The 21,203-nt window shown below is 42.3% G+C and overlaps 1 protein-coding gene across 1 annotated transcript in view; it reads right to left on the reverse strand.

Moving 5' to 3' along the window:
* Nucleotides 1-20,999, reverse strand: part of foxo6b (forkhead box O6 b) — a 36,240-nt gene extending 15,241 nt beyond the window's left edge. Inside the window, exon 1 of the mRNA XM_053638149.1 lies at nt 19,987-20,999. Within this exon, the coding sequence (XP_053494124.1) occupies nt 19,987-20,436 (450 nt within the window). The 5' untranslated portion in view covers nt 20,437-20,999. The remainder of the gene's footprint in view (nt 1-19,986) is intronic.
* Between the last annotated feature and the right edge of the window lie 204 nt (nt 21,000-21,203).

Here is a 21,203-nt window from a genome sequence, read left to right on the forward strand (position 1 = left end):
GCGACAGAAAGAAAGGAAGATGGAGAGGAGAAAAGAAGAGCGAGCAAGTGTGTGTGTGTGTGTGTGTGTGTGTGTGTGTGTGTTGGGGGGGTGTAAGAGGGGGTTAGGGGTAAGAGATGTTGAAAGAGTTTACAAAGAAGGCAGCAAGCAGTGTAGGATTTGGGGGGAGGTGTGACAGAAAAACATAGGGGAAAGCAGGAGAGGGGATGTGCTGTGAAAATTGATGGAGTAAAAGAAGAGGGCTAAGGCGATGCAGCAAATAAGCAAGGATGCCTTTGAGAGCTCCATTTTCTTTCCCACGAAGTGATGTACAGCACTGAATTGTGCTCAGCTGATGGGGACTGGACACAATGGATACCAATATTAACAGCTCAAAGTGAGGACACAGAGGAACCTGAAGTGACCCATCGCACCGACCTTAACTTCCCTACCCTTAACTTGGTGGGAACGGCTGCTGAAAATGGATTTCTCAAAAGCAAAATAGATTTGAAACAGCTTTGGTGTGTATTTGCCAATCTAGCTTCACAGAAAATATGTTCGCACACAATCATCTGCAGCAACTTATACATCAGGGGTGTCCAATCTTATACGCATAGGGCCGGTGTGGGTGCAGATTTTTATTCCAATCAAGCAGGAGGCACACCTGATTCCACCTGTTTAATCAGTTTATCTTGGCTTTCAATAGACTTAGGTGTGGCTTCTGCTTGGTTAGAATGAAAACCTGCACCCACACCGGCCCTTTCCGTATAAGACTGGACACCTCTGATTTATATGCTGCATATCAACATTCTGGTTTAGGCATAGCGACGTATCAAACTTTCACTCAATTGCTCTGTATGTCACGTAATTTAACTACGCCCATATCTACCATTTTACCTCTTGTTTAAACATATTGAGAGTAACCCAATTTATGTGTAAAGTTTTCTCTTCTCTGCAAGGTATGTGGCGACGCAGTACAGTAATGTGGGCATTTTCCAAATGGGAAAAGCTTTTAGGCTGGAAATTCTTTAGGCTGCTGAGAAGACATTCAAGCTTTGGAAATGACATTAAATAGTTATTTTTATCATTGTATGACTTCTGGCAATCTGTGAGCACGAGCAAAACAGTAAATAAATGTTAGATATCTATGAAACAAGCAATTCACTTACAATTGTAAACATATTTTCTATTGGAGGGACAGTTTTATAGACAGTTTTATGACAACTTTGATAGAACTCCGTTCGAGGGAACAGAATTATGGGATTACCTACAAAAAGAAGAATAACATACCATGCTACCCTCAAATCTGGCCATCATAAGGCACTTAAAGGGCAGTTCCTTTCCGAATGAAACCTGAGAAAGTGCAAATGCTGCCCAAATATGGTTCCTACCTAGAAACAGGAACTTTCAGGAACTTGGGACTTTTCCCGGCAGGCTCTATGGTGTTACTCACTTCTGATTAGTTCAGTCTGCGAAATTCAGATTATCAACTTTGTGTGTTTGTGGATGCATGCAGACTAGACAACGCTAGAGAAAAAATGGAAAGTAAGCATGGAGAAAGAAGTGCAAAAAAATCTACCAGCACGGCCACAGTACATCTGATAGCAAAGCTTCCAAAAATAAATGAACTTTTGTTCAAAGGTTTCCTCCGGGGACTCCGGCTTCCTCCGCCAGTCCAAAGACATGCGCTGTAGGCTGATTGGCCTCTCTAAATTGTCTGTAGTCTGTGAATGGGTGTGTGTGAGATTGTACCCTGCAATGAGTTGGCACCCCATCCAGGGTGACCCCCACCTGGTGCCCCAAGTTCCCTGGGATAGACGCCAGGCTCCCCATGATCCTGTGTAGGATAAACGGTACAGAAAATAGGTGGATGGATGGATGAATGTATGGATTTTCACAAAAACATTGTTGTTTATGCCTATAATGTTTTTATTCATGTGATATATGTTGGACCTAATGTAGTATAAGTTGTAATACTAGATGCACTTTCATTTGGTTTTTTGGACAAATCTAGAGAGACACATGAAAGCAAATTCCATGGCTGATTTCTGTTCCCAGTTAACTCCTGCCTACAGAGGTACTTTTCACTAATTATCTCAGGAACACTAGGCATGAGGTAGGGACACATTCGGACTAAGGGAAATTTAGAGTTACTAATTCACCAACCAATATGCTTTTGGGAGGTTGGAGGAAACCAGAGAACACAGGGAAACCTACACAAACACACAGAGGGCATGTAAAATCCCACACCAACAGTTACCCAAGCTTAGATTTTGCTGCCTTCAAGTCCTCAGAAGTTCATGTGTACGAGTTTAAAGGTGTTGATTATGACATGGTGTGGGTCCAAGTGGTTTTGGCCTCAAAAAATGAACAGCTTTTTTTTGTATCATCAAAAATGACAAGAGGTTTACTTTGACTTACTGAAAGACAATAAGGAATTTATAGATACATTCATATTGAGGGCCGCCCTCAGATACATTTCTTATTGACCCCCCATCCTCCCCACCCACCCACCCACCCACCCACCCAACTCAGAAAGTCAGGGCTCAAAGCAAAATACCAGTTCCTGAGTTGTACCTACGACACTGTAATGCCGTTAATGTGTGTTCACCTTGTAATTGTGATAGTGAAGGCAGCATTTGAACCAGGGACCCTGGAACACCACCCATTGCACCACCATGTTTTTCTATTAAAAAGTAAAAACACCAAAGCAAATCATACTTGGAAATTTAGAAAGAAAACAAAATATGTGCCCCAGCTTAGTAATGCTGTATAAACAAAACTAGTCACAACTTACATGAGAAACAAAGGAGTTTTTACGCACTCTTGGGATTACAAAAGCAAGACGCAGGTGAAATTACACAAAGGGTGTGGCAGCCCAGAGCCAAAACAGAGAAACTGTCTGACAATCAGGAAATGACATTATGTGTTCCATTGTGCATACATTATAGCTTGTGAGCTGTACCAGGAATTACAATGATATTTCAGCATAAGAAGATGCAATGAGGCGCATCACAACTCAACACCACGGCCGCTCTGTCGTAATCGTGCGCTGAAAGGAGAGAGAGAAAAAGGGGAAACGCAAGGAAAGAGACGGAACGAGGAGGAGAGACGGTATTGATCAGGGCCTGTAGTGAGGAGTCAAATGAGGAGAGATGAGAGAGCAAAAAAAATAAAAACTGTCTGAAGTTTATTTATTTATTTATTTATTTATTTATTTATTTTGCCGTATTCAGCTCAGAATTGCTTCCATCCTGTGCTGTTGCGCTTCCTCTGTGGCGTTCTTCACTGCTTCAATTCTTCTGACACACATACTGCACAAATCTGTCTTCGCTGATAAATTAGGCTTGAGGGGATAAGAATGAGACAATGGACCGTTTAAATGTTTCCCTCCCCATCACAGACACAGACACACACACACACAGTTCACAGTGTGCTTATGCCATATTCATTGTGGTCGTTTAAAGGATGCGCCTCGCTCCCCCTGTGTGTCTGTTTCTCATTCAGAGGGAATGTGGCGTCTCATTCTCATAGACTCGGGGAAGAGTGGCAGAGTGGGTCCTGTTCATCTGCTCTCATTCACACACACACACACACACACACACACACACACACACACATGTTCAAACCCTTATGAACTTACTTATATATTCAAATACACTCAGACACTGGCTTTATTGACTTATTCATGCATGAATGTATTTCAGGGGCAGAATGCACTGTCTGCCCGTCTCATACACTCTAGACATACCCCCCACCCAACACACACCCACACATACACACACACCCACACACACACACACACACACACACACACACATCGTTCTATACTGCTGATGTTTAAAGGTTCATTTGGGGTCTTTTGGGGGGGGTTGTTGTTGTTTTTTGACTTGCCCTTGTCCTACAGCGCTCATTGCACTTTCTATGTTTTTCCATCTTTCCCTCTCACTCTTCCTCTCATCACCTCCATTTATTTCCTCCACTTATTTCTCATCCCCTTCTCGAACCTTTTCTCCGGTCTGTAGTACATTTAGCGGAAAAAGAGATGGAAGGCTCGCCATTTCTGGAACAAAGACAGCCCAATTAAGTCAGTTTGAGTTAAGGTCAGCTCAGCAGACAGAATGGAGACGAGAGAACGAGAAATTGAACAAAAAGGAAGCGGAGGGGAAAAGACGAGAGCAAGAGGAGAAAAAGGAAAGCCTGAGTGACTTTGTAGCATGAGACAGGCAACTCAGTTTTTTAGATCCTCGATGGGAGACATATGAAATATTAATAACTGCTCCAGCCATCCACTTCAGAGGCCCATGCTAAAACTTAGTGTCTAATGAGACACTGCTCATGAATTGCTAATGAAGATGCTGGAATGTGTGTTTGGGCCGTGCGTGTGTGTGTTTGTGAGTTTGTCGGTGTGGGGAGGGGCCATTTAGATGGGAGAGGAGGGTGAAGTTCAGTAGAACGTGAAGTCTTTGAGAGAACTTTTAGAGAACTTCATTAAAACTAGAAAAACTACAAACTCGTCCTCAAAAATCTAAGCAAGCGCCCCTCCGTCATCATAGTAACACTCTATAGATGTACACACACACAAACACCCATACACACACTCATCACACACGCCACAGGCATATGACACGTCAGCACATATTTTCTAAATATAGTCTCACACTTTAAAATTCGTAACGATTTGAAAACTTGTGAAAAGTTTAAGGTTAGATTTAGGATGAGGGTTCATCCTCATGCCTTTTCTTTCGACTCCATGTATGCAAACAAATGAATACCAATCGCATTTCCTGCCTTAAGAATTTGTACGCATTTCTCCTGAGACTGGGTTGTTTATCTAGAAAATCTCACATATAATAATATATAAAATATATAATCCTGCAGTCGCACACTGTGAATACACTTCACAGTCTCCTTACACTAATATTCTGTTCAGGACTTTAAATGTGTTGTGGACAGAAAACCTGTCGGATGTCACTGCGGCTGAATTCTACAACCGTTCTGGTAAATGCAGTCAGTCTGCCTAAAGATATCTAAAACTTTACTAGATAAATGCGATTTCTTCACATGGCGAATGTCAGGCTTTGATCAAGTTCTTAGAGAGTAACATGCTGCAGTGAAAAAAAGACGTAAGCCTAATTAATTGGGTTTGTAACCAGATAACGGCTGTCAAGATGGCTGTGATGCTCATGCGCCAGAGTCGGAATAAAGTCTTTAAATTTCATCCTTTTTCATAGCCTTTGAAGGGTTATATCTTTACTTGTGATGAAGATGCATCTAAAGAGAAACATATTTCAGTTCAGGAAAGCCTACAGTTTTCAGGACTATATACAGTATACTGTAGTTGGAAATGCACATCCATGTATTTGGCGTACAGCTTATCCTACACAGGGTTGCGTGGGAGCCTGGAGCCTATCCCAGGAGACTTGGGGCATGAGGTGGGGGACACCCTGGATGGGGTGCCAATTCATCACAGGGCACAATCGCACACCATTCACACACTACAGACAGTTTAGAGATCAGCATACAACGCATGTCTTTGAACTGGAGGAGGAAACCAGAGAAAACCCCCAGAAAACATGTGAACTTCACGCACACAGGGCAGAGGTGGGAATCAAACCCCCAACGCTGGAGGTGCGAGGCAAATGTGTTAACCTCTAAGCCACTGTTCCTAGTTGGAAATGAAATTTTCACAAATGATATGAAAACAGATACACAAAACTTAAAGATCCTCCTGATGGTAAGTGTAAGAAATGTATGTCAAGAGACTAAAATCGCATTCTGTTTCATATTTGCAAAAGTCAGCTATTTTTTAAAAACACTTTTAGTTCATGTCTCAGATCAACATCTCTTTTATATGAATCAAATTGCCACCTCACAGCTCCAAAGACTCCAGTTTGATCCCATTTCTGTGCATGTTCTTCATGTACCCATGTGGGTTTCTTCCAGGTTCTCCGGTTTCCGCCAATCTCCCAAAGGCATGCCAGTAGGTGAATTCACACTAAATCGCCCCTAGGTGTGAATGCTCCATCGAGAACCTGACTAGGACAAAGCAGTTACTTGAGATGAAGGAATGAAAAAAGACCCAGGCAGTCCTTGCTGGAAAATTCATTTCACTCTGCATATTTTTCATTCACTTTTAGCACACAAACTTTTGACTTAAACAGAGCAGAAGGGTTAGTGAATGTATAGACTGCCTCTATAGACTATTTGGTAAGACCTTTTTTACACAGAGAGCAGAAACACATCGTTATCACCTAGCACTGCTCCGATCGATCGGCCACCTATCGGTATCGGTAGTCTCTAAATTTGCCCGAACTCACGAACCGATCGTAATTTGATGGCGTAAAACACATGAGGACGTGAAACACGTGATGACATTAAACTTTAGCGCTGCAGTCATGTCACCACCAGTGGGAAATTATTACAAGCTCTCGAGAAACAATGAAAAATTCACCATTTGCGGTGTATTTTTAAAGGCCTATTAAAACGTTCATTGTAAAATGAATATTTGTTGTGCTTATTTATTTGATTCTCCGTTAAAACAACAATCTACAACATTACTGTAAATAATATAACCAAGGCAAGATCTGTGGTATAAATTTATCCGCAAAAAAAAAAGGTTAACAGTGACAGTCAACAGAAAGCTTACATATCAGTTATATAAAGCTTGAACGATCAGGATCGGCCACTCATGATGACAAGAAATCAGTAATCGGTATCAGCTGCAAAAATCCTGATCGGAGCATCCCTATTATCACCTAAAGAGAAAGGCAAAGCCCGCACATCCGCTAGCCAGGAGAGAGAAGCGCAAGGCAGATGTGCTTCAGGTTTTATTGTGTGCACTGTAGAGAAATATGAAGATTTGGAGGAACAGCAGCAGTGGCTGACAGCCTGAGTGAGTGAATCTCTCACATCGACCCTCTTTCTAATGTCAGCTGAGCCTCGTAGATGCAGCCCAGACACCAGTAAGGAGGGGTCTGCTTCCTGGGAGTTGATGTAAATATATGTGTGTGTAAGAAAAAGAAACAGAGAGAGAGAGAGAGAGAGAGAGAGAGAGAGAGAGAGAGAGAGGATTATTCCAGTGTGTGTTTCCTGTGTGTATGGCAGTGTTGTAATTAGAATATACACTGGACACTGAAAAAAAGTCACATGTTTGCTCATGCTTATGCACAAGGCTTGCTTATAGCAATACAAATTTACTTGCATACAAGATGAATATGAATAGCGGAAATTGCAAAATGAAGCTGTAACTGTAAGGTGTGTTTGGAGAAAGCGTGAGTGTGTGTGTAGTATCAGGAACTGACTTTCTAGATGTATGTCCGTCCGTGTGTGTGTGTGTGTGTGTGTGTGTGTTAATGTATGTGAATGTCAGCAAGTCTCTATGCTTAAGTGGTGCTGTCAGTAGGCATCACTCAGCTAAGCCACGGCAGGCGGAGCACATCATTAACAGTGACGAGAGAGAGAGAGAGAGAGAGAGAGAGAGAGAGAGAGAGAGAGAGAGAGAGACTTTAATCGAGGGCACATACAGGGCTGCTTACTGAGCTCAGTCATGCAATCACAGCCTCACACCGAGACCAGACCCCTCTCTCATCAACACTCCATGCTCCAACATTCATCATCTTTTCCCACACATTCCTCACTTTCCCAGTTATCATTCCTCAAGGCTTCAGGTAATTCCAGGGTCACTACTTTCACCAGCATGGTTGCATACAGGTTTGCATTCATAATCCATACAAATGCATTACTGAAACGTATTATAAGAACAACACACTGACTATGTTTACATGGACAGCAGTAATCTAATTATTGAGCTTATTCTGAATAAGACAATATTGTGATTAAGGTGTTTACATGAGTCGCTTTTAGAATATTTCTTTCATGTTCCCGTGTTACGTTATAGAACATAGATCGATTAACGGCACACGTCATTACGTCACCGCACCACGCCGTCCGACGTCCCTCCAGAATTTCACGTATCGACATACAGTTGGTCTTCGTTATGGTCCCGTATACAGTTCTGGGTGTTTCATTTTTAATTTTACGAAAGCTTCAAGTGCAGTTAATAATTCATCATGTTGTACGTGCAAATAGACGACTGCATGAAGCCTTGGGCTGCGTCCCAAACCGCATACGTACGAGTTTCAGACACAGCCGTGCTCTCTTGTTTGCCGTCAAACGGTTGAGCACTGCCATGTGTGTACGTGTCCTGTTGCAAAATGCGGTGAAAACTCCCACATGATGTTAATAGTGTGATTAAGGTGTGTACATGTCTGTAATACACGTCGATAATGTGACTAAAACAGGAATACTCCACATGTCTTAATTCCATTTGTGTTTACTTCGAGTATGACTTTAGTCGGATTCAGGTCATCAATAATCGCTGTTTACATGCTAGTTTCTTAAACAGAGTATTGTCTTAATTGGGATAAAATCAGATTATTGTTGTCCATGTGAACGTACTGACTGTTGTCCCTAATTTGTATAATTATTGATTATGATTACAAAAATAAATGTTGTGTGTGTATATATCATTATACACAGTGATCACTGCTCACTATATCGAATGGGAAGCCTTGAGCAAATTTTTCTACCCATCACTAACTTGGCGTTACTATTACAGTATGAAACCATTAGGGTTGAGTCTCAGAGCACGGCGTCTTATCATATAGGAATTAAGGCTATTATGCATACCAGGGGTGTACCACAATGCTACTATCTGTAATTATTTTAAATTAACCATACCACTATGCCCTCGGAAATACTGGAAAACTGGAGTTAGAAATGCTGACACGTTGTCAGCATGGTATGTGAATTTTGGCTGTGAGACATCCTCAACCTCAGCTACATCACTCAAGTTCATAATTGGTTTCAGCTAGCGATGTGTGCAGGAATACCCTAATTTAGCCACAGCAACCCTTACCAGACAGTTAGTAATGATGGATTCAGGAATAATGTAAACGCATCATGCGTATGGTCTTTTTTTCATATCTGATGCTCATTCACACCCACAGGAAAGTAAATACCTCTCACTTATTCGACATCTTTGCTGTGTCCGTTGGGATCCCAGGCCCAATGCCTCAAGCAGATGTCTGTGAACCTTTCTGGCAAGCTTTGTATACAAAAAAAATAATAATGTGCTTCCTATTCTGTGTTGTATCTGTTTATTTGTTCATTCTGAATAATGTACTTGGATTAACTTATATCTCTAACGCATACACACTGGAATACACATTCTTTGAATGACATAGGCAGCAAGATTCTTCATTTTTGTGTGAAATGTTTTAAGTCCTTAATCATGCCATGTCTCTACAAAATAGCAAGCTTGGTAAAAAAGAAAAAGCTACACTTCCAGTCAAAGAGTCAGCTCTTTAATTCAAACCAAGGACACAAAACTTACAGTCGTCTTGTTTGTCCCTTTGTGTAATTTGGACTTTGGATGATGCGTACTTAGTTTTTTTTACTAGTGGTATGTCCTGCAAAGGCATTTGGGGGGGGGACTATTGAAAAAAACAAATTACTGAGAAAGTAATTTGTGTTTCACATGTCCAGTTTCAGTTGCTGCTGATGTGTTATCAGAGTGACAGTGAAGTGGACTAAATTAGCCCCAACGCACAAAATCTAAGGGGTGTTTCACTCAAGCAACCAAATCAACGAAAGGCTGCATGAATCTACAGTCTGGGATAGAAAGAAATCAAACCAAGCCTCTAGTTCATATGTTTTTCTTTTGTTTTTTTTGCAGTGGTGCTGTTGTTTTTGGTTCCAACAAAGTACCATATTTTTAGTTCTTTCTAAAGGAACCCTGCAAAGACCCTGCAAACTCCGCGCACGCAGGGCGGAGGTGGGAATCAAAACTCCAACCCCGGAGGTGCGAGGCAAACGTGCTAATCACTTAGCCACCGTGCCACCCGATTTATTTGTTTGTTTGTTTGTTTAATTGATTTGATGACTTGTTTTTTCTCGAAAAATGTTCTCAAGATGTTCTTTATAGATAACCTGTTCAAGCTTTCATTTTCATTGCCCGGCCTATTACAACACTGTTAGCATGCAGGATTTAACACACACATTGATACGACTACAAAAACACACTAATATAGTGGCAGATCATCAAAGAGAATAAAGATCCTTAATGAAATCCCAGATCTGATGCAGCTGAAATTTAGGAGAAAGCAACAAATCAATAGCGGCAAAGGCATGACCAGTTAGAAATGAGAGCGAGAGAGAGACAGAGAGAGAGAGAGAGGGGGAAAGAGAGAGAGAGAGAGAGAGAGAGAGAGAGAGAGAGAGAGAGAGAATCACGCAGTGTCTTGCATCAAAGCTATCATGCAAACGCTTCGATTAAAAAAGACAGCTTCAGAAGATGAAATGTTGAATTACACAGTGCATGAGAGAGTGTGGGGGAAGGGGGGGTGGGGGGAGACAGACAGACAGGGAGAGAGGAGAATAGGGTTCATCCAAGGCTATGTGTGGTCTCGGGAAGTCAAAAGACACATGGGCAGCATACTAAATGCAGCGTGGTCTGCATCATGACCTATTTTCATCAAACTGACATGCAAATCCGCCACACTCAGCTGCCATTTTATACCTCAAGTCTGCCTGCTTCATAACCCACGTCTTCCTTCCAACATGCCTACATTCCCATACACATGTACACGCAATATAATCTATACATTAGCTATAGGTTTTGTGTTATATAGTCATAGATCATTCATACATAGCTTATAATGTAAAATATTAGACACAGCTCTTGCGCTTGCAACCGACCTAAACGTGGAAAAATGTCTTGGCATTATTAGAGCAACCCTGCAACAGATCAGGACAAAGCACCATACACAAGCCATACATCAGGTACACAAAGAGTACAACATAACCGTTTAAGATGAGGAACATTGTGTAACTGCATGGCTACATCTCAAACCACTAACAACAGCAAAGCATGTGTTGTAATTCTTCTCTTTTACAAGGCAATAGCGGGCTGTATATCTTGAAGCGGAGGCATCAAAGTGGGACACTGGAGGGTATCACGAGCTCCGTTGCACAGTCCGCAGAGGCTGCATTAATCACTGCCGTTCTCCTGTGGCTGATTATGGCTCATCCGTCTCTGCTTGTCCAATGGGAGAGAGCCTCATGAATATCTGATTAAAAATGTAAGTACCTCATAATACCAACACATAACTGATCTTCGACTGATCTCTTTCAACTAACAAAGGGATAATCAACTCCATAATTTTTGGCACCATTTAAGAGAATGGGAAAAAATTAATGCTGACCTGCACAAGATGGGCAATGGATCTATAAAAGATATAAACATTTTTAAAAAATATATGTCCAGTTTTGTTTTTTGTTGTTGGTTTGGGATTTTTTTTTTATCCAGAAAGAGGACTTATGAGTATATTGGCCCACACACATTGAGAAGGTTAGTAAGGAAGTCAAAGAAGAGCCCAAACTGTGTCAGATTAGATTTTTGGGATTGTCAAGTTTCAAAATGATCAAAATGACAGGAATCAAGAAGTAAAGCTGAGTGCACAACACATGACTTTCAGAATCCCTGAAACGCTGACCCTTTTACAGGGCACAAATTTACTCACTGGCAATTAGTTGTTTTGTGATCACACACAAAGAAGGCTGACAAACAACTACACGATCTTTCACCCTGAGATCCTTACCGAAGCATGCCTGTTCCCTAAATCCCACTTTCCCATGCAAATAAACACAAAAGCTTGCTATCATGTGACTTTGTCACTATTTTGTACAAAAACAAGAAAAAATAATTTCTTATAGAAGTGTTATTATTGTGTTGACATTTAAGCCTCTGCTATATATATATATATATATATATATATATATATATATATATAGATAGATAGATAGATAGATAGATAGATAGATAGATATAATTTTTTTTTTTTTTTAATTTATTTTTTTTTACAGTCGTATGCATGGCCTTTCAAAGTATACTCCATTTGACAAACAGGTGGTTGACGCATGCGCATTACGAGTACTTGCACTACCCCTCCTGGCCTACAAGAGTCATTACAGAGCAGTAAAGCAGAAGAAGAATCAGAACAACACAAAGAACAGTGCTTGGGCAACCTCTCGCCACGATTAGCACCCATATACAAATCCTTAAACACTTTAAGGCTACAATTATACAAATGCGGGTCCTTTCTAACCTGCACTCGTTTCCATCTCTTCCGTTTTTTCCGTTTTTTCTTCAACTACCTTGAGAATCAACAGTCCTGGGTCACTGTTGCCACCTTGTGGAAGAACAAAATAGTGCAAAAGAATTAAATGTGTATGTGCGACCTTGAAAAATCAGGTGGCGCACGTACAATACGCTGTTCCTAGCGTACACGTAAAATGTGAAGCATGCTTTCTGCTTTAGCTCTCATCATCCCGCACATACAGATGTGGCTGATTTATGTCATAAACTGGCTTCAGGGATCTGCTGCACATGACAGCACGCAAATTCAATTTCATCTCATTGGCTTTTTCTCATTGCTGTACTTGCAACGAGTCACAGAGGGGTTCGCACTACTTGATTCATCATCAAGAATATCTAACGTGCTTGAAAATATCAGAGCCTCCGTGATCGCTCAAGGACTGAGAAATTAGCATTGCGGAACTGTTCATTCTACACAAGCAGTTGTTGCGAGACCGCGCAGCGAATAGTCATAGAGCTGGGGGATGTAGTCACTGAGAATAAAAATGAGTCATTGACTAAGGAGTCATGTAGTGTTCATTGTAGTCATGTGTTGTTTTCAGATGAAACCAAAAATTGTTCATCTCCGCAAACCATTGCATGTTTGACAAAACAGGGAACCATATACCAGGAAAGGCACCACATACCCGCTGTAGTATAGGAGTGGATCATTGACGTTTTGGAGCTGCTTCACATCTAGCAGTTCAGGAGCTCTTGGGATGATCGATGGCACCACGAATTTGATTCAATACCACAACCTACTTGCCTATTTCGATTTGACCAGAGAATGTTAGGTACATCACAATGAACTTTAATTTTAAACTGTTTATCTCCCTTCCTCTTTGTAAGTTCCTGTCCAGAAGAAGATTTGGTGCATTATACTACATATAGAAACGTTTTGGAGTTGTTGTTTTTTTTTACTTTTTTTTCATCCTGCAGAGAAAGCTGCAGAAGTGTAGAGAAAAGCTCTGTATTTTAGTCATGATAAGGAATTTCTGATTTACTGATTTGAACTGTAGTTTATGTCTTAGTGCTCACAAAATCTGAGCAAAAAGAATGAAAGAATTAGGGGTTTTTTTGATGAAATTTTTGCTTAAAAGTGGAGCACTGTCTGAAGTGTTTTTGCAAAAAAAAAAAAAAAGTATTTTGAGAGTGTGGCTTAGGTGAATCACCTCAATTCTGGTTACTGGAAAACATGTGCCACTGCAAAATAACAATAAAAGTGCATGAATGGCTTTGATTAGCTATGAAAACACCAAGATCCGGACATCGGTAGTAGAAGAAGGTTTTGTCTTTTTACCTCTTATGGAGCACTCTCCAGCTGTCGGATACAAAATTGAAATTATCAACAACATCCTGATAATGTAGTGGTAGAATATAACCTACTTTGAGGAATAATTTGACTGACCAATCAGACGTGATTGCTTCCAAAATGACCTCAGCTGTGGAGACACTAGGTTTGCCCATAGACTTAATCTTCTGAAAAACACTCTCTCACGAGATGCTATGCTACCAGACTTTAACCTTATGTGGAGAGATAGCTGTGATGTAAATGTTTGAATTATGGTATAAATGTCAGTGTTAATGAGGACAGTTGGTAGTTACTACAATACAAACTACTCGTAATGTTGCTAGCCAAATCAGCATGCTAGTTACGGTAACGTTAGCTGTTGTATCCCGTGTTATTTGCAGAGTACAGTACATTGCATTTTTAATGTATGCTTTTTCAGTAATCAGTGACGAGAAGCAAGAAAGAAAAGTAGGAAAGAGAGAGATAACTGTCAACCAAAATTTTATCTTTATAATAAATTAAATTAACTTGAGTGTGAGCAGTTCATGTAAGAACGGTAGTATAATATGAGAGCTTACAAATTAGCAGTTGTATGCCATAAAAGGAGAGTCCTTCAGTAAAAAACCCCAAAAAATAGTGTCTCTGTGGTGTTGAATGAAGGAGTGCGTGCGTGATTGAAGCACTGCAGTTGTAATTAAGGTGGAATCAGAGTGATCGGCACTGCCATGATAATGAGCCTTGTCTGAATTATTAACTAGAGCTGCATCCCTTGGACATGCAGTCCTGTCAGGCTCACACACTCACACACATAACAATACATGCCCTGCACGTGTCTAAAAAAACTGTATTCAAAGCACTGAAACATGCAATGTATTGCAAAATGGCATGGTTCTCCTTTTGAAAAAGAACTTGCTGACAAATCTAGAAAATCCATATGAGTTTTGCACCTCACAGAGTCACAAGGGAGAGAAAGTACTGCTTTTGTCTCTTCCCCTCGGTTTAATGGGACCACGTGGGGAACTTGAGCGCACCTGCAGCCCTCGGGCCTGCAACAGAACCAAACATCTTTCCACTATTTAAAGTTGAAGTCCAAAAATCTGTCTGGAAGAGATGGTTTTTGCCTTTGGTGTTCACTTGCTGTAATCAAGGACAATACCAAGAGTTCGGACTCATTTCATATGGAAGTAAAGTTATTCAATTAGTAACCACTTTCTCAAATCCTGGGAACACTGGACACGAGGTAGAATGTACCATGGATGGGATGCCAGTCTTTCACATGGCACCATGCACACACTCATTCACAGCTTGGGGCAATCTGGAGTAGTCGATCCATCTATTGGCATTCGAGGAAACCAGAAAACCCAGAAGAAACCCACACAGACATGGGGAGAACATGCAAAACTCTGGAGCTGTGCCACTGTGACACCTCTATATAAGTACTGGCGTTCCACAGGGGTCAGTTCTGGGTCCACTCCTCTTTTCTATCTACACTACATCTCTAGGGCAGGTGATTGAGTCTCATGGCTTCTCATATCATTGCTATGCTGATGACACCCAGCTCCATTTGTCCTTCCAGCCTGATGATCCATCCGTCTCTGCACGCATCTCTGCTTGCCTTTCGGAGATCTCGGTCTGGATGAAGGAAAACCATCTTAAACTTAACCTGGCAAAATCTGAGCTTCTCGTGATCCCAGCCTGTTCCTCAATCAACCACAACCTCACTGTACAGCTCGGCTCACTCACACTCATGCCAACCAGGACGGCCAGGAACCTTGGGGTGATTCTTGATGACGGCTTGACCTTTACAGACCATATCTCAGCAACTGCAAGGTCCTGTAGGTTCATCCTTTACAACATCAAGAAAATCCGACCCTACATCACCAAACAGGCTACACAGATACTAGTCCAGGCTCTTGTTATCTCTAAACTGGACTACTGCAACTCACTGCTTTCAGGCCTCCCAGCCAGCTCCATCAAACCCCTTGAGATGATTCAGAATGCTGCAGCGCACCTCGTCTTCAACCAGCCCAAGAGAACCCATGTCACACCCCTCTTCATCTCCCTCCACTGGCTTCCTGTAGCTGCCCGCATCAAGTTCAAGGCCTTGATGCTCACCTACAAGACCTTGTCAGGAACAGCACCCTCCTACCTCAACTCTCTCCTGAAGGCCTACGTTCCCTCTCGCAATCTGCGATCGATTAGCGACCGACGTTTAGCAGTTCCAACTCAGCGTGGCGCAAGGTCCCTTTCCAGAACCTTCACACTAACTGTTCCTCAGTGGTGGAATGCACTTCCAATCTCAATCCGGACCGCAGAATCTCTCACCATCTTCAAAAAACAGCTAAAGACCCACCTCTTCCATGAACACCTAACCAACTCATAATAAAAAAAAAAATTTTAAAAATGCACTTACACCTCTACTCTGCACTTTGCTTCTTCTGGAATTCAATTAATAGATCTTGTATGGTAGCACTTCTTGTATTGTTCTCTGCTTGATATATCGCTTTGCTTGTATCTTTCTCATTTGTAAGTCGCTTTGGATAAAAGCGTCTGCTAAGTGAATAATTGTAAATGTAAATGTAAGTAAAGTGTACTTAAAAACACGATAAAAGAAGTTGCTGAGTAAATTGCCTTAGGTCTTTTGTAAGGATCTGCGTAGTTCTTGTATCTTAAACTGCATGGAATAAAGGTTCACAGCTGGACAATACTGTACCATTAGCATCTATTACTCTGCCTCTAAAGAGTCCAGATATTTAAACCATCTGCAACCAACTTGTCTTTGCTCGATTCACTCCACATGATCCTTCTCTCGCTGACTCCAAAGCACAAGTCGAGCTTAGCCAAAGGCCAGAGCGTAGATTTCACTCTCAAACTGTCTGGGCTTTGATGAAGCATCAGTGCCAAGCCAACTCACCAAGCTCTCTGTCCTTCTGCTGTGCCTTTGTCAGGAAAATGCCAATGGTGTTTTCTGAAGCCATTTGAGCTTTGTATGAGCTTTCTTGGTTTGTTAGCATAGCTGCCTGACATGGGCAGCCAAATCAGAGCTTGGGGTGGCAGAGAAGCAAATTTCTTTGTCGAGGAAGAATGCTCCACATACTTTCTCTAGAACCTATTATGAATTCTTAACAAGCTATTCCTCAGTCAACATTGATAACTTCTTATTTTCTTGCAGTGGGGCTTTCAAGAAAATCTTTCAGTCCCATTTTTTAAAAAGATTTCCTATTTATTCAGTCATGCATTCCTCTCCAGTTCATACCAGTCAGGGTCGCAGTGGATCCGGAGCCTATCCCAGGAACACTGGGCGCAAGGCGAATTCATACAGTTCATTACAGGGTACCATGCACATACACACACACACACACACACACACACACACACACATTCATACCTACAGGCAGTTTAGTGTAGTCAGTCCATCTACCTGCATATTTTGGACAGTTGAAGGAAACCAGAGAACCCAGGGTAATCCTTGGGCAGATTTAATGATTTGGAGGCCCTAGGCAAAATATAGGAATGGAGCCCTCATTTCAGCATAGTTTTTCAGCATTAATAATTAAAAATATATGTCATTTTCATTTTAGGGGGCTTCTGGGGGCCCAGTGCAGTTGCTTACCTTTGCCTAGTGCTAAGTCCGCCACTGCGTAACCCATGCAAACACAGGAAGAACATGCAAATCTCCACACAGACAGTTACCTGAGCTCTGGGACTGGTGCTGTGAGGCAGCAATGCTACCCCCTGCACCATTATACCACCTTTAATCCAGCCTTTCATTGTATGAATACCATATCTTGCAAGATACAACTTTGAATGAACCCATTACTCTGTACTCCCATTTCAGGTCAAAGGGCTTCTGGGCTTTTATACACTTTCCTTATAGATCATTCAACTAATTCCTGCTGATTCATATTTTTTCTTTCATGTCTACAAGGCCAACTCAGTGATCTTCTGCTTCTTTTAGCAATTATTTCACCTCTAGTCCATGCTGCCTTCTTTCAACTTCCCATAATTCAGTGTAGCGGCTTTTACTCTCATGCTAAGCAAAGAAAGACCATGTTGCTTAAGATAGGAGTGTATTGGACATGTGACACATTAACATTATCTGATGTAAATGGGATTCATTCATACATCTTCAGTAACTCTTTATCCTGAACGGGGTCACTGTGATTTAAGCTCAGTCCATAAGAAAATATTGTGGAAGGGTACAAACTAAAAATAACATGCAGATGCGTGAGGGATTGGTCAGAATTCCTTCAGTGATATAAGAAGAGTCCCACACACACCTCTACTTCAGTATTCTGGTTTCTCACATTATTGCTTCGACAAACTGAGCTTTTCTTGTAAAATAAGCACGTTATAGTGGAGCCTCCAAAAACAAAAAAATAACAACTCACCATATACTTCTCGTAGATATTCTTGTTACTATGTCCTAACACTCCAAACACAAACATTGACATTTCACACACACACACTGCTTTATTAACACAGAACTTATAATCTGTTTTTACTTTACCCCCTCCCCATATGACTTCACCAGTGTCTGTATAGATGTGTCTGTGTGTGTGAGAGAGTGATTACATTTGTTTATGTGTATACTTGGGGGCGGGGGGGGGGGGGGGCGGTCGCTGATGCCAACTGTTCAGGGGCCAACACGTGCGAGTGTGTGAGCCTGTTTTCCACAACATTATTTTGATTGAATCAAGTTGTTTTTCACTCTTATCACACCCCTCTGACAAATCAAAGCCTGCACCCTGCTGCAGTGTCCAGTGGGAGCGGATGACGGACACCCAGCTGTAGATCCAGGGGCAAAGCAAACACATCCAGAGGAATTAGGCCAGATTTAAATCTAGTTTTGACATTATGATCTTACAATTTACTATAAGCTACAGTAGCTTTGGACTGGGGGGTCTACATCTGAAAACAATCCTGTCGTGGGTAATATCCGTGCAGATATTAAACTAACTGCTGTAAACAATGACATTCAATCATAGTGAAAGGAGATGTAGCAAATACAAATACAATGCACAGAGGACAAAACGTCCGAACCAACGACACATTAGGGCCTTAACATCACGTATATTATATACGGACAGTTTGAGGCCTTTGTGTAGCCGTTGCTAAAAGTGAGTCCCGTGGTTTGTAGGCAGTATTATTTAATAGCATTTTGCATGCTCTCAAATCATATAGGCTACAATAAAATTGCTATTACTTACCCTCGTCAGGTACTAACAACATTCCATATTTAACAACAGTCTCATAAACGACCAGGCTCGAGTAAAAGACACTATAAAACCCCACACAGCCTAAAGGTCCACATGTGTAAATCATTTTGAATAGACTGCACAACTTATTTCTTGTCTTGTGTCTTAATTTTAAGTTCATATTTCCAAACTAGGCACATTTCTCTCTCTCTCTCTCTCTCACTCTCTCTCTCACTCTTTCTCTCTGTGTGTGTGTGTGTGTGTGTGTGTGTGTGTGTGTGTGTGTGTGTGTGTGTGTGTGTTGTGACTTTCTCAGTGCTCTGCCAAAATGACACAAATCATTCACAAAAATTCCGTTCCAAAATCGTGCTCTGGACCTCTCTTGGGAAACATTCAAATATTAAAAATATCATATTTGAAGAAAGAGGTAGTCAAATCCCCCCTCCCCCCCCCCCTTTTTTTTTAGAGAGAGACAGTGAGACAGAGAAAATATGAACACACCAGAGAGAAAGATCCCTTATGTGCTGCATTATGAAGCATGTGCACTCAGTTGGCCACAATGTGAACAAAAAAACAACTCCAAAAAAATACACACACACACACACAACTAATTAGATTCTTATGAAAGTAAATCATAGGCCACTCTGAGGGAAATAAACCGGTTAACCGTCCCAGTGTGACATCATTTGCATTCATCTGTCGCCAAGTATGTTGTGGTTTACTTTTGCGGTTGCAGTTGGCTCATCATATTACTGTTCGATACAACCTAATACGGTGCGTCTCGATTTCTTGAACTCTCTTATTCGCACTCTTTTATTTCTGACAGTAAAATATGTGTGGGTGGGGAGTTGGGGGCTGGGGGCTGGTTTACGTGTGTAGCCTGTATTTCCCCCTGGCCGGATTGCCTCCCTGGAGATCTTTACACTCGTCAACCCCCGGCTCACACATACACTACACATCACTACAATCTCATCAGCTCAAATGCGTCATGGAGCTTCGCATTCGCACGAAGCTGGGCGGATGGGTTTTTCTCTCAACGCGAGCCCAGCACTACGAACCCAGTGAACCCTCTCCACCCCCACGTCCCACTGCTCACCATTCATCGCGCTCTTATGCGTCATGATACGAGGCTTCATTTTAATTGATCAGTTCAGTGTGCTGCGGTCACCGGAGGACACAATGGGGTTTTTTTTTGTTTACTACTACTAGAGCAGTGAAAGCTGTCTGTACCCTGTACCCTGTACCTATGTAGCACGCGTGCAGCGGCTTCATGCACGAGAATGCAAAATAAAACCACGATCGTTGTTGCAAAAGCATACCTTCCAGCCGGCAGAGCTATTGCTGTCCCCTTTATCCTTGAAATATGGCACGAAGCGCACCATCCAGTCGTAGATTTGGGAGAGCGTGAGGCGCTTGTCGGGCGTGCTCTCGATGGCGCGGGTGATGAGGTCGGCGTAGGACTGGTTGCCCCACGCGTTCCGCCGCGACGATTTGGATTTGCGCAGCTGGCCGGCCGCGTCCAGCGCAGCGGCGGCCGCCGCGAGGGGTACCGGTGCTCCGGCAGGGTGCTTCAGCTCTGTCGGTGCTCCGCCGCCGTTTCTCTCGGCGCGACACGCGGGCACGTCAAACGGCTCTTCTTTTACTGGCGGAACACGGAGTTCCTCTTCCGGACGCGGCAGCTGTGGCCAGGTGCAGGAGCGCGCGCGGCCGTAATCCCCGTCACGTTCAACCTGATGCGCGTCCATCCCGCCGTTCTCCATCATCAGCATCTGGGCGGTTTTTCTCTCTCTCTCTCTCTCTCTCTCTCTCTCTCTCTCTCTCTTTAACGCTGGACAAGGTCACAAATCAACCAAATCGTAAATCCAACCACGATCTTTCACGTCGAGTCTGTCTTATTACTGTCGGCTCGGTCGTCTTTCACGGCCGGATCCAAATATGCAACAAGCCCGAACCAAAAGCGCGGCGAGCCGCGGAGCGCGCGCTCATTGTGTAAGACTCGTCTGCAATATCAAAAGCGAGCGCGCGAGTGTAGCCAACGCATCGTTGTTAGCAACAGTCTTTCTTCCATGTTACTGAACAATTCAGTGGCGCGCTGGAATCACACGCCCATCGCCGCGCCGTGCCAAATTCAAAGCCAAATGAGAAAGCCTGTGAAATTTCGACTCCCCTTTTCAAATCGTTTGCGCGCAGCAACAGTTGATTGTTCTGACAGACTGCTTGAAAAGGCAGCCCGCGAGCTCGTAAATTTTAATCTCATCCAGCTCCAAAGAGAAAAAAATAAAATAAAATAAAACAGAGAGAAAGAGAGTAAGAGGAAAATCAGTCGAATCTCTGTCTGGTCTCTGGTTCTTTTTTTTTTTTTGCTTTTTTTTTTTTTTTTGCTTTTTCTTTTTTTCCTCTTTAGATTTGTAACCGGATTCACACGCAAGCGCTCACGCAACGAGTGTCAGCGCGCGCGCAACTACCGCCTTTACACCACCTCACAGGAACCGTTAATAAACGAAATGCAGGAACGCGCAAAACGAGCGCCTCCGTT

This window comes from Ictalurus furcatus, chromosome 12 (assembly GCF_023375685.1).
Source record: "Ictalurus furcatus strain D&B chromosome 12, Billie_1.0, whole genome shotgun sequence".
In the NCBI taxonomy this organism is placed as follows: Eukaryota; Metazoa; Chordata; class Actinopteri; order Siluriformes; family Ictaluridae; genus Ictalurus; species Ictalurus furcatus.